This window comes from Mytilus edulis, chromosome 1 (assembly GCF_963676685.1).
Source record: "Mytilus edulis chromosome 1, xbMytEdul2.2, whole genome shotgun sequence".
Classification (NCBI taxonomy): Eukaryota; Metazoa; Mollusca; class Bivalvia; order Mytilida; family Mytilidae; genus Mytilus; species Mytilus edulis.
In genome coordinates, this window is record NC_092344.1 from 32091220 (window position 1) to 32107045 (window position 15826).

The following is a 15826-nucleotide window of genomic DNA, read 5'->3' on the forward strand; positions in this document are numbered from 1 at the left end:
ATGTCGTTGGGCAACTTTATCCTGTGACTTTGTAATATGTTCACAGTCCATCACTTTGTGAGTTTTTTCTCCTAATGCTACAACTGTAGTATCTTTCGCATTTTTCCTCCAATCGTGCCTAGCATCTGTCATGATGTTGATGCCATCTAGGTCGTCATATGAAGAAATTTCATCATTTATGGCATTGTCAACTGATTGAACACTTTCATTTTCAGCATGTTCTTTATATGTTCTAAAGAATTTTGATCTTCTCTCCTTAGTGATGCAGCCAATTCCTGCCCCATTAACAAATCTAGTGTAATGTACTGGCAAAAGTCCACTGCTATAAAATGCATGACAAATCCTGTGATTGACCAAGAACTCATCATTCGGAAGGTATGATGATGACGACCATAAATAGGAATGTGATTTCTCCTTGGTACACATCCGTCTTACACATGCTACATGTCCTTTCATAGTTCTTTTCCATACTTTTAGCTTTCCATTACAAATACTGGTATGTGCCTCATAGAGTTCTCCATATGTATCCAAAGATTTTTCTGCAGTAACAAACAGTCCTTGGTCTACATCCTGGCTTCTTGTTTGGGAATAGGTGGATGGAAAAGGATGAAGTTCTTTCAAATTGTCACTTCCAAGTTGTTGTTTAATCCAAAAGTCTAAAAGTTCCTCTATAATTAAACTATTGTTAACTGGCTTATTCAAAGTTGAAGTCAAAAAAACCCTTTACTTTTTGAAGTTTTTCCAAAATTCTACTTTTGACAGTTTCGTCACCAGGAATTTAAGAAGCTTAAGCTTGAAGCTAAGACCCCAGAATGTGTATTGCAGACGCATTCCAATGACATATTGCTTGACCTTGTGCGAAATAAAGATTAATTTACCTTCTGCTTGTTTTCAAACATTTCGCTAGAGCAATATGAAATAAACCCATTTTCTGCTATCAGAAAAAACACGAACAGCTGGATTATCTCCATATCTTCAAGTTCAAATCTTGAATGTGTACATGTGTTCAAAACAAAATCAACCATGCAACAATGTCAATTTCAGCATGTTAAGAAAATTTAACGTTTAGTTTAAATTTCTTGAGCGTAGGACAAATCATACACTTTTGTTAAATAGGACAAAGTTTTGATATTTGTTTTTGCTCTTGAAATTAATTGTTATGTTATAATAAATATTTATTTACTATGAATTGCGTAGTATTGTTGAACATGCGAGATTCATTTCGCTGTACCCATCAATTATTTTGCGAATTTGTTTTTAATATAACTTTGCCTAAAAGGTAAAATAGACAGAAATTGATATATTGTAAGTTGAAAATAAATGCAATAAATGTGAGCTTTTCTGTCTGGCAATTGCAAGATAAAGACAATACATGTAGAGTGTCTTTGAATATCAGCTGTATTTGTACTTATAACACCTATTTCCTAGCCTTGTGCAAATAAAGGTGATAATTAAATTCCCTTAACAGTTTTGTAAATATAAATTAAAGCACACATAAACTTAGGGAATACCATTGACATACAGAATATAAAAGAGCGATAGCATGTGCGTCGACAGTGTAAGCGTTGCTCGTTTTTTATACGTCACCAACCGTTCGAATCTACGAAATCAATGAATTATACAGATATCACGAATATTCTGGTATCTAATGGTCTAATACAAGGAAAACATTCAATTGAGAATCAGGCATATTGAATCGGTAAACCAGTTTGTTATTATGATTGTCAAATATAAAGTATATGGATTTCAATCGTTCTTTGTTTTAACTTTTTATATGAATATAAAAAAGAAATAAGGAAATTTGTTTTAAATGTCTGGCAGATTTATTCGATACTTTGTGACCTTAAACTATTATTGTATCAAGTATATAATAATTTTACGATTAATTCAAGATAAATGATTATCAAAAAGTAGGTTTCCTGTTAAAAAAAGCATTACTTCGTTTATCATGAAACAATTTGCAAAAATGTATATTTCAATTGATGAACATTAAAGGCCAGGGCTGACCTAGATAGAAATCCGGTTGGAGAGCAATTAAGCCAATAAGGAAATGGGAGGGGCCTAACTATCTTATCAATTATTTATAGAAGTCAGCATGGTTAAAGAAAACAAACACATGTGGAATTTACCTTTGTGTAGAAATTTATAATCCAGACTAAAACGAATAACTAACAAATAACAAGATTAAGATGATCAAAAATATTTGCATGATAATAGTTAACCCTTGTAAATTCAATGCATTAGTGTAATTATTCTGTTTTTAATAGAAACTAGAAATGTAGCGGTTCCAAATGTTTATCCTGTAATTATATGTTAGTTTTTTGTAAATTTTCTTTCCTTTCTGTGAAGATGGTGCATTGGGATTCCTTGATTTCCATACTGATGTAAAGCCTCTGTCCACATTCTCATTCCAATGGCATACTGCCAAATTTGATCTCAATTTATATTGATCATCACCAAAGCAAATTCTTTTGTCTTGAAATATGTTCACAACATTATTGAAACTTTCAACATAAAATGTGTCTTTAGCAAGAATGTAATCTTGAGGATATTTATAAATAGTTGAACTTTTTATAGCAATCTCTAACATTTTTCTGGCTTTTAAATTTGTAAGTACAGTCCTAGATGGTTCATAGTTTGAATCAAATCTGCACCTTGATGAATGATGACAATTTTCATGGTTATCACAATAATGGTTAACAATGTTATCCAAACTTTCCTTCAGTTTTAGAGAATTTTGCTCACAGTTACGGACAGCCCAGTTAATGTGTGTTGCTATGGGTTCAACTTTATCTCCTAGCTGTACACTCCAACTTATACCCTCTGAACGTTTGGTACCTTTGGAAATCTTGGTGACAGCTTTTTTTACAGCCTTGACAGCATGCCATAAGTCATTCTGATTGACAGTAAATTGAGTGTCCCTCACAAATTTATTTACAGCCAAATTTCTATCATGTGCATGAATTTTTATGGACACATTTTTATTCTCCAAATTTTCATAAATAATTTGTGTTCCAAGTCTTTCATGTCGTTGGGCAACTTTATCCTGTGACTTTGTAATATGTTCACAGTCCATCACTTTGTGAGTTTTTTCTCCTAATGCTACAACTGTAGTATCTTTCGCATTTTTCCTCCAACCGTGCCTAGCATCTGTAATGATGTTGATGCCATCTAGGTCGTCATATGAAGAAATTTCATCATTTATGGCATTGTCAACTGATTGAACACTTTCATTTTCAGCATGTTCTTTATATGTTCTAAAGAATTTTGATCTTCTCTCTTTAGTGATGCAGCCAATTCCTGCCCCATTAACAAATCTAGTGTAATGTACTGGCAAAAGTCTACTGCTATAAAATGCATGACAAATCCTGTGATTGACCAAGAACTCATCATTCGGAAGGTATGATGATGACGACCATAAATAGGAATGTGATTTCTCCTTGGTACACATCCGTCTTACACATGCTACATGTCCTTTCATAGTTCTTTTCCATACTTTTAGCTTTCCATTACAAATACTGGTATGTGCCTCATAGAGTTCTCCATATGTATCCAAAGATTTTTCTGCAGTAACAAACAGTCCTTGGTCTACATCCTGGCTTCTTGTTTGGGAATAGGTGGATGGAAAAGGATGAAGTTCTTTCAAATTGTCACTTCCAAGTTGTTGTTTAATCCAAAAGTCTAAAAGTTCCTCTATAATTAAACTATTGTTAACTGGCTTATTCAAAGTTGAAGTCAAAAAACCCTTTACTTTTTGAAGTTTTTCCAAAATTCTACTTTTGACAGTTTCGTCACCAGGAATTTCTATTCTAAAATTGGGTGGACGTTTTCGTGAAGAATCTTGTTTTTCAGTAGCCATGACTGACCATGAAAGAAACTGAAGGAATGAGCAGAAATTGGATATGAAATAATCAGGAGGTTATGTTTCATGATATTCAGTTTCAATTTAGAAAAATGTGTCTCAAGGGTTCATGATAATTAATTTTTATATAAATAAAAGTGATCTATGCAAATTTCTTTGATCGTTACATGGCTTTTTCAATGATTTTTTTTTTTTTTTTTTTTTTTAATTTCTGTGATTTGTTTTAAAAAAAAATAGTATTTCATTTCTTGCTAAATGAATAACTACATGTAATCCCCTAATTGCCTCTGGAATTGACATGCAATCCCCTAATTGCCTCTGGACTTGTTTACAACTATTGAACAAATTTATGAGGTCACCTGCAGAGTCAGCAACTTTCTGTACACATAACCTGGTGATAAAATCCAGACCAGATTATCTTTGAAGTCAGTATAAATATTTTGTTTGTGTGCCTTCTAAATAATCCTAAAAATGAGTGATAAGAAAGTTACTATGGAATTAAGTGATCTTCAATTAGAAACTATAAAACATTTGTTTGGGCATAATGATTGGGAAATTAAAATTCTTGATGACTCTGCTGTTGCTATTGAAAATGGCGGGAATGCACAAAATCTACAGATGACCACAGAACAGAGTACTCAAACAGACAATAATGATGAGGATGAAGATGATGAAGACAATGACCAGCCTGAATTTGTTATACAGCAAGACCCGTCTAAAGAAGAATGCAGATATTGCTCTTGTAGGCCATGCATTACTGATGATCAAAACAGACAAATGTGGTGGCATGGTCAGTCAGAAGTAGCCCATCAAAGAAACTCAAGTTTGAGAAAGGAACACTACAAAAGATTTTGGACTATGCTTCTCCATCGTGGAGCCTGGAATGATGATAGATATATGCTTATGAAAGCAGATGCCATGACCAGGGACCACAGAAGCCAAAGATTTGACTGGCACAAGAGAGACATTATGCAAAAATGTGTTGTGACACTTGTGCGTTGTTGGTTTCCTAATCCTGGTGGGTTTCCATATATGGGACACATGTGGGAATAGTTTTTTTGTATTCTCCTGTAGGATTTTTCAATTATTATATCGAAATCCTTTGTTCTGTATATAACACAGTTTTGGAGGGAAAATGATTGTGACTGGATAAAATTCAATATTATGACTGTAATTACATTTTTGGGCAAATTAGCTGCATATTTATTTGGTTCTTTGAATTATGAAAGAAATATAAAATGGATATGAGGATTAAATAGGAATGGAATGAATTTATCACAACAGGTAAGGTGTTTGTTGATATTTTGCATGGAAGCATGGCTGCATGCATGGCAACATCTACTTCCTATGTAAACAAAAACAATGTATATATCCGCCCAGCTATCAAAGTATATTTCAAATGAAAAGTACCTCTGCTTCATGATTTGTTTTAGGAATATAAAAAAATAGCATTAGTTAATAAATTTTATTTTTCTTGCAACAGATAATATAGTTCAGTTCTAGGTTTGGACAATTTTTTTTCTAAAAATCACTCTTTGAACAAGCTAGGTTATTCTAAAAAAATATGTCCCTGATATGAATGTGGCAAAGAAATTTGAATTTACCACTATTTCGTTCATTGGCTGCTATTTATACTCTTTCCCTGGCCTTTAAATTAAAGGTAAATTTTCAACAACTCCTCCTTACTAGATTTCCTAACGTTACTAATTATCTATACAGTCATTGATTTCAAACACTTAGGAAAGTCCGCTCTCCATGAGGTCAAATTTAGAAGCGTACATTTGACGTACAAAATTAACAACGTGTACTATTCATTCCTTATTACTGCGTTGATACCATATCTGATGAACTGCTTTAATACTGACATGATTTTAAAAATACATCTAAAATTGCCTGTTTAAAAAAATATATAAATTACTATAAACCAAAGTTTCTAAATCCCTCAATTATAGTTGGCTTTATCTGAATTTAACTATTGCTTTTAAGTTCCTTTTGGTCATATAATATTTTACGATTCTATTTTTGTATACAGCACTGGCTTTTTAATGTTTGACGGTTTGACCGTTCCTGATGTTGGTTTAACCAAAAAAGCGCTTCCTTCTTTAGCACGGTAATTTTTAATTAGAAAGTGCTGTTTTCATTTAGGACAAGTCAATTTTATATTTGTTTATATCCTGACAATTTATATATCTCTTCGTCCGTTTAATCAAACAACGTTAAATAGTCATACATTCATTTTTCCATAATCAGCAAAATCATTATTAACATAATATATTATAACATATAATGGACAAATATCGTGCTGAGCTGCTTTCAGATATTGAATATTGTATGTACTTTTAAACACATTTTTGAATGTTAATCAATGTTCAGACACACCCTTTAAATGAGGGAGGAAAAGATGTAAGTTGTCCCATTCCCTCTGCATGTCAAACGTATTAATTTATTTACTGAAGTGGTTGAATAACTTGCAAAGCTTTTTATAACCAAACGAATGAAATTTTTCTTTTTTTAAGGTGATGAAAAATTTCGTGTACAAATTATCATGCAAATCGAGAGTGACGCGAATAACAGAACAGTTAACATCTTGAACTCCCTAAGGGATGAAATTAATCGGGGATTAAAAGGAATAGACTTTGTGTTTGCCTTTACTGGAAGTGTAGTCCTTTGTGTTGATATACTGGTTGAGGAAATGGAAACAGATGAAAATCTGCACCTTTTATTATTTTCGTTTATGGAAAAAATAATTCAAACTGAAGGTATTAGAGTTCCATCAACTGAATATGTGAATGTCGTCTTGACACATTCTGAAGGTATACAGGTTTAATTATTATAATATAATTTTTTCTATATTACTATATATTATGTATAATAGTTATAGGAAGATGTAGTGTGAGTGCCAATGAGACAACTCTCCATCCAAATAACAATTCAGAAAAAGTAAACAATTATAGGTCAATGTACGGCCTTCAACACGGAGCCTTGGCCTACACCGAATAACAAGCTATAAAGGGCCCCAAAAATTACTAGTGTAAAACCAATCAAACGGGAAAACCAACAGTATAATCTATATATATGTTACTCAAAGTAATCATTACGCAGTTTAATTAAAAACGTATGTGGTGATAACCTGAAAACAGTTGTCTATCAGACTCTGTTGTGACTCCATGGATCACCTTCATTAATTCTTAAAATCCGGACATTTTCCAAGATGATATTTTGACTTTAGAAATGTTAGCGTAATATAATTCCCCTTGCATTAAGTTTGATAAAAATTATAAGCAACGACCATATTTTACATGGACTTCAGTTAATCTTAGAAACCTGCGAGCAAAGGACGGAAAATGGGCAAAAGTACAGAAAATTATGAAATTAAGTCTGATATTCAGATAAAATCAAAGCTATTTTTATATTCAGAACGGTGCATTTATATGAGTTTTCAAGATAAGCTGCATAAATTGAAGTTTCAGCAAACATAACTTCAAAACTTCAAAATCAAATTGTAGTTACATTCTCATTCCAGAGAATTGATAGCTTATTCAAAATTCGCAAGTCGCTGACGATCCATTGGTCTATTTTAAAAAATGGACGTCCTTTTCAGTTCAAAGAAAAACTATAACTCAGAACTCAAAAACATTGCGATGCAAGAATTTTATACATGCATTTTTTTCATGATATAGCAATACACATCACAAATTTATGAAGGTGTCTTTTGTTTAAGAATATTATAATGGTATTTATCGTAATAACCTGAAAAATAAACGGGATTCATGTGGAGTCTGATCAAAAGGAAACACAACCTACACTGACCAAGAAGAAAATATGAGAATAATTTGATTGACCAGGCACATAAGTTCCAGAGGTAGTTTGCTCAAAATATGTCGCCATGACCAATCAGTCCGTCCAGACGTATTATTTGGGCAAATATTTATGAGCTGCTATCGCATTGAGCTAATCCACATATCTCCTGATTTAGACCTAGGTATTGACTGTTAAGTCTCCATCAATTTAATGGACTGCTAACACTGTTAAAATAAGGGTTATAGATTAACTGTCTTCACGTTAAGACCACAATATTTTTTCGGGATTATATTTAATGAGCAATATCTTATCTTCAGTTTGATTGATATTAATGTATTTTCTTAAAAGTGTGTTTCATAACCATTATTTTTCAAACAATATTCCTACAATTGTCTAGTCTGAGATTTTCTACCATCAAAGTAATATACTGTTATACTGGAATGTTATAGTATTGTTATACTGGAATGTTATAGTATTGTTATACTGGAATGTTATAGTATTGTTATACTGGAATGTTATAGTATTGTCATACTGGAATGTTAATGTTTTGTCATACTGAAATGTTAATGTTTTGTTATACTGAAATGTTAATGTTTTGTTATACTGAAATGTTAATGTTTTGTTATACTGAAATGTTAATGTTTTGTTATACTGAAATGTTAATGTTTTGTTATACTGAAATGTTAATGTTTTGTTATACTGAAATGATAATGGTATACTGTAATATTTATGTATTGTTATACTTCTACATGTTATACCCAGCTTTAATACATTCACCAGGTCTATACAAGTTTAGTTTAACTCCTATATCATACCGTTAAGGCAGCCACTATCAATCAAATGTTTGAACTAGTTTTACGACAATGACAAAAGTTATATATTTCAGGCTGATAACTGGATAATGTTTTGTTTACATATTCCACGATAATTAAAGAGGATATTTAAAGGTTGCCTTCCAGAAATCCTGGATTATAATACAAACATTATACTCTATTTCAGAAAACACATTATTCGAGATGGCGAAAAAGAAAACAAATACTTCGTCTGTAGTTTATCTGAATTTCGATATTGATGCTTGCCATTTTGAAACTGATAAAAAAATGGAAGAAGCACTGAGTGACATTGTTGAAAACGTTTATATAAAATCAAACGGTAGTGAAATAAAAGGCGATATCAAAGCAACAGTTTTGCCGTTGGAATTCGGTAACTAGTAAAATAAAAACAATCTTCGCTCATTTATTATATAAAATATAAACAGTGTTACTGCTGAAATTAACAAAATCCGAAATAAAAACAATACACACAAAACGCCAACAGATTCCCATGATTATGTGATAAGTAAAGCTTGAAGTGCATGTTTATAAACATTTAATTAACAAAACTAAATGATATGGGAAAAAGTAGAATCACAAAAGTACTGAACTCCGAGGAAAATTCAAAACGGAAGGTCCCTAAACAAACGGCAAAATCGAAAGCTCAAACACATCAAACGAACTACTATATGAATACAGCTACAGTCAAAGAAGTTTCTTTCATAGTTCAAGTTTATTGCAGTTATTCTGTTTGCACTTTGCACTCTGTACTTAGCAGTTATTCTGTGAATTATTTTCAGCCGATGACTGGTTTTGTTCCATTATTAAAGAAAAGTCGTATTGCTACCTACATATATGTCGTAGATTTACATCATACGATTTATTTCAAAGAATAATATGCTATGATAGCATAGTCAAACATTTATTTGGTTCCTATATCTGTCAATGGCAATAACAATAAGGAAAGCATATCCGTTCAGATTCAATATATGTAATTTCTACTTGCAGATTCCAATACTGACATTATTATATCCGAACATAAAGAAGTCGGTAAATCGATTCAGGTAAATATTATATAGATTATACTTATTAGCAGAATGTAATGTCATATTCCTAATTGATTGAAAATCTCAGTGCATGATTTAAAGATAAGTTCAATCCCGCATTACATGTCCTTTTTCCAAGAAGGGATGAATCATGAATATTCCTATTTATGGAATAACTAATTACCTTTTCGAATTGAAGTATATACAACACATGGAAGTTTTTAACGACCTTGACTGGCTATACAGCCCTTGCACGGTTAAAGTTTATAACTTGTCGTCTTATAGTCCGACTATCTGGAAAGATATCGCAGACTTACATCTATGTATTGTACGGTTACATATCTCTTGACCGTTTTGCTTTCACCTTGCATAGAAGTATATTTGTTCAGCTATTAAAATCAATTTTGCTTATGAGTGCCTGTTTCGAAAAGAAAATTAGCATGATATCGTAGACATATAAAGAATGATGAAACTAACACTGTGTAAATTTGTTTCTGGATTTTCTTTCATCAGTATCGTTCACGGATGAAGAGCGTTACTGGTGACCTAAGATAATAACAGATGTTGGATAAACATAATACAAACATTTATAAAGTCAACGTAAAAATAATGCAACCAAGATGGTCACAGCACAAATATCCAATTAATTAATCTCCGACAAACCATTTATAGCATACAACTTGTCATGATACCGCGTGAAAAGATGACAAAGAATTTCAATGATAATTCACCTTCATAATTCACTTATGATCAAGCCATAGGAATGACATGAACATTTTGACATTAATGGCCAAGGGTGAATTGCTAGTGTGATGTGCAATTCATATTTTCACTTTCCATGCTAAGCAGTTTTAAATAACTCAAATTCAATTCGTCTTTAAGTTTATGGCCTTGGCGCATGCCAAAATCTCGAATAACGTTTGGCACAAGTAAAGCCTGTCGTTGTTATACCACACATTTCTTCACCTCTTATTAAATTATTATTAAATTTGATACGATGACTTTGAAGACCGTCGATAGTTTCCCTTAGGACCATGATTAAAGGTTCGCATGCAAAATTTCAATAACTTTGGTTATAAGATTGCAAAGATAATGTGTCCTTGGATTCTAGTTTCAATTTATATCCTAATGAGTTAAATGTCACTGATATTACTTTTCGTCCAAGATTCTGCCAATAGAAAAGGGGAGAAAGATACCAGAGGGACATTTAAAGTCATAGATATGTTACTAGAATATATATTTAAACCCGGAGAAATGTATGGTCGATAGACTTATTTTTCCATAAAGCATCACTGACGTTAATTGTCGAGATGCGCATCTAGTGCAGTACCTTTTGTACCTTTGTAATTAATTATAGTGTTTACATTGTGCCAAACTTCAATATCCTCCAATTTGTTTTGTGGGTTATCCTGGACGTATGGAATAAACGTACGACAAATTGTAAACATTATCTCATCCTCTTTGTAAATCTCTCCGAGATCAATTCTTAAAAATTCTTATTTTTCCGGGTCTTTTTTATATATAAATGAGAAAAATTGCTATGTGAACTAATGTCAAAGTACGGCCATTACCACAGAGTTTTGACTCACACCTAACAGCAAGTTATAAAGAGCCCCACAATGACTAGTGTAAAACAATTAGTTTATGCATGTCATAATTAATGTAAGTTAAAATAATGATTAATCATTATAATGAAGTATTTACGAACAGTTTGCATACTAAATGACTTGAGTTATTTCCTACTGAACAACAATAGCCAGGTGCCACTTTATAGTCAAAAGTAAAATAACAAAAATACCGAACTCCAATATTCAGTTTGAATTGCATAAATACATTTTGAAAAAAATCTTCAGCTGTCTATAAGACATAAACTCCATACATACGTATATATGTCATGATAGAGCGATAATTTGGCTTCGAATTTCAAAGTTATGCATTTTACAGGATTTGGTATCTCACAGACATGACACATGCAGTTTGAAGCATTTCATTGAAGGTGTTTATCATTACTTTACATCAATTGTATCCAACCAACTGTTGCAAGCTTTTTAGCACGTAAAACAGTTTGTCTTCTAAATAGTTTCTTTCGTGGTTATAATTCATTTGCCAAACGCAGTTTGAGAGTGGAACTAGCCTTTACTCCATTTGTTATTTTGGTCTGTCACGGTTACGTTTTGCATTTAGGTCTAAATAGAAATAAGCTGCCAGTCAAAGAGGAATGCTTTACTATAAGTGTGCACATCTTGGATAGTATGACAATGAAAAAATGGGTCACTCGACCTACATTTTACACATATTTAATTCTGGTTATGTTTTGCATTACAATACAGAATCTAAGAAACTACAAGTCATAGAGGAATGATATATTTTCAGGGAACACATCTTTCATAATAACAAATTTAAGATGTTTAAGGACCTTGAAAAAAAGTTGGTATTTTCGACCAATCGTTTACGCACGGATGATTCCGATTAAATTTTGTGTTAGAGTCAAGATGAAAGCAACTACAAGTAAAAGAGGAAGAATAAACGTTACTCCGCACTTCTGTGATATTAATGAAGGTCCGCACAAAAAATTGGTTATCTGAACACAAAGGCGCTAGGTTTGTTTTAACTATATACATGTATACGCTGCAATAAAAGAAACTTTCAAATCGTTATTATATATTTTAATATAGATTTCCAATAAAAATGACATACGTACCTAACTCGACGTATGCACGTAACAAGACCGGTTATTGCTAACCTATTGATTTTGTTAAATGCGTCACTCAAGTTTTAACTAAGTATTCCTAAACTATTAAACCCAGTCATGATAAATTTTATTAATATCAAGTATTTCTAAGATCATCATCATCATCATCATCATCATCATCATCATCATCATCATACTCATCATCATCATCATCATCATCATCATCATCATCATCATCATCATCATCATCATCATCATCATCATCATCATCATCATCATCATCATCATCATCATCATCATCATCATCATCATCATCATCATCATCATCATCATCATCATCATCATCATCATCATCATCATCATCATCATCATCATCATCATCATCATCATCATCATCATCATCATCATCATCATCATCATCATCATCATCATCATCATCATCATCATCATCATCATCATCATCATCATCATCATCATCCTCCTCCTCCTCCTCCTCCTCCTCCTCCTCCTCCTCCTCCTCCTCCTCCTCCTCCTCCTCCTCCTCCTCCTCCTCCTCCTCCTCCTCATCATCATCATCATCATCATCATCATCATCATCATCATCATCATCATCATCATCATCATCATCATCATCATCATCATCATCATCATCATCATCCTCATCATCATCATCATCATCTTCCTCATCATCATCATCATCATCATCATCCTCCTCCTCCTCCTCCTCCTCCTCCTCATCATCATCATCATCATCATCATCATCATCATCATCATCATCATCATCATCATCATCATCATCATCATCATCATCATCATCATCATCATCATCATCATCATCATCATCATCATCATCATCATCATCATCATCATCATCATCATCATCATCATCATCATCATCATCATCATCATCATCATCATCATCATCATCATCATCATCATCATCATCATCATCATCATCATCGTCATCATCATCATCATCATTAAAGCTGAAACAAGCTTATTTGTCCATTAGATTGCACGCCAGTATCCCATTTTCGTGTTAAGTGAGCTCTAAATCCAGGAAATAATCCAATTCAGTATATTGTCTTAAACTTTTAAATCTCATGCGAGATGTCAAATGTTCAAACTTTGTTGTTTTTAAAACGTATTTATCAAAGTCAAACGACAATCATTATATATTGTTTGGGCTATACAATTTGTGATTAAGGCTGGATCCAAGATGTTTGAAAGAAGCCGTAGTTCCCGATAATTGAATTCATACTGCCCAGCTTAGCGATGCCAAAAAAAAATTGGACGATTTTATACTAAAAATATCTATAGATAACGTGGAAAGCGTGAGATTTTCAAAATTATTTGGCTATCGAAAGGGGGAAGTACCCCTTACTCCTTTAACCCCGAATGCATTTTTAGGTATACATGGACAAAAACCTCGTCCTATGCATTATTATAGTTAAAGACGAAAAAGTACTATTTGCTAAATGTATAAATGATATAAATTTCTGCCCACGTCAAATTATCTTGAATTAAATTATACAAAAATTACTAAAAACAAAATTTGTCGGTACACCTTTTTCATTCGGGTGTGTTGGAATCTACTTTTAAACGTTAAAACTTATATAAAAAAAATAACCCTCTCGCTTCGGATTTCTTAACTTTAACATTTTCATGCTTAATTTTTACTTTTTCAAAATGCATATTTTGAGAAGATCTGAAATATGGGTCAAGTGAAATGACAAAAAATGATGGGTGCATTTGATTACAAGTTGCTATCTTACTTATTCCATTATAATATTTGTTTCAATAAAATTATTCAAATTTAATAACAAAATATTTAAAGATTTAAAAAACTAGTTAGGGTTAATTTTTACATTTAGTCTATATCAGCAAAAAATGCCTGTTCAAAGAGCAAAAAATGCATGCAGTGTATGTTATTTTTTCTAACACAACTGTTGTATATCCCATATTAGGATCCTCGACAAAAGTTGTAAAATTTCATATCTAAATATATTTCTTTATATCGAAATTTTAATCAAATTTTATGGTAGTTCTTCAAAGACGCAGGGATTCTTTCTCCTGTAAAAGTTTAATCCACGGGGTATAAATCTGACATTTGTCGGAACTTAATGGATTTTAATATACTGCATAGTCCGAATTATAAAAAATTCATTCATGAAATAGTTATATTGGACTAAAAACTGCTGTTTCATGCCTTTTTAAAACAATTTTGCAAATCTGATATTTTTAAGTCAAAATTTTTCGAATGACATCGCTGACCATCATACCTGAATTAATTTGCTTTTAAAATACAACACATATTTTACTTCTAGCAGATGTTTGGTGCGTCTTGAAAAATAGTTATCTAAAGTGCAGTCCCGAGTATTCTGAAAATGAGTATTTGCGGTTAAATATTCAGAAATGCACAATTATATTTGTTTTTAAATACTTAGGAGTATGAAGTATAAACATATTTAGCTATGTGTATGGTTATACTGATCATCAAATTAAGATTAAAATACATTAAAAATATCCCTGGCGTTAATAAGTTCTGGGTAATTGGTCCTACTTCAAAATTTCCTAATTTCAATTCAGAGTTTTGTGTTTTGTATAAAGAGCTGTCTATTGTTGCCGACTGCATGACTCCAGTAATGTACGGTTATCTTTGTCGTTTGGTAGCTGTTTCATTGACGCATATCCACATCTCCTTTTTCATCTTGATATACACGGAATTAGACATAACATGTTGATTGAGTGTATCAACGTGTTTCATCTACGCAAAATATTACTGTCCATAGAATCTGCTGTCGATTTTTGTCTTGTCATTTATCCATATTCGTTTCATTTATTTTGTTTTAGTTCATTCTTTGCGACGGAATGCTTTATCCTTTGTTGTTCGTTTACATAAGTCATGTATATGCATAAAATAGTTATAAATCAATTAGTATATTTGGATAGCATTTACACGAGAAAAAAAAAGATAACAAAAAATCAAATCATTTATGACATTGAAAAGTGGATACTTCGAGTAATTGTTTAGGTCTACAGCCATGACAAGACATTGGGTGTCGATTATATAAAGAGGGTTAATATGTTAGACCTTAATTTGAGGAACTGACTTCAATTATAGGTTCCCGGTGGACGTTGATCTGCTTCTTACATATATATTATGAAATATGGCACTCGTTTTTGATGTAACAAAGCGTTTGGTTGTTCAATAAGAATTGAAATCTAGGCATATAGTAAAAAAATACTATTCAATGTTTTGGTATTATTATTCATTATTTTTTACTTACATTATGCCAGGCGCATTTCTTAAGACGAATAGAAATATAATTAATGCATCTAACTCTTAACTTTGTCATTTCCTCGAAATAAATTACCCCTTAATGTATAAATTAATGTGTGTTCTATTGGCAGACAAAAGCAGGCATTATTTTTTGCTGATACAGTTTTCAATCGACTTTCCAAAATTAGACGACTTCAATAACTGTTTTGTTTGCGACTTGATTCGGCAATTCCGATAAAAGTTACTAAATTTACCGAATTTAAATTGTCATTTTTTTTTACCTCGGAAAGCTGAGGTTATAAGTTTTTCTAATCATAAGGACTACACATT

General features: G+C 32.1%; 1 protein-coding gene across 2 annotated transcripts in view; it reads left to right on the forward strand.

Annotated features, from left to right (window-relative positions):
- Nucleotides 1–15826, forward strand: part of LOC139529900 (uncharacterized) — a 49680-nt gene that overhangs the window by 14977 nt on the left and 18877 nt on the right. For both annotated transcript variants that reach the window (XM_071325863.1, XM_071325870.1), the window contains exons 6-8: nt 6379–6675; nt 8663–8866; nt 9484–9539. In XM_071325863.1, the coding sequence (XP_071181964.1) occupies nt 6379–6675; nt 8663–8866; nt 9484–9539 (557 nt within the window). The remainder of the gene's footprint in view (nt 1–6378; nt 6676–8662; nt 8867–9483; nt 9540–15826) is intronic.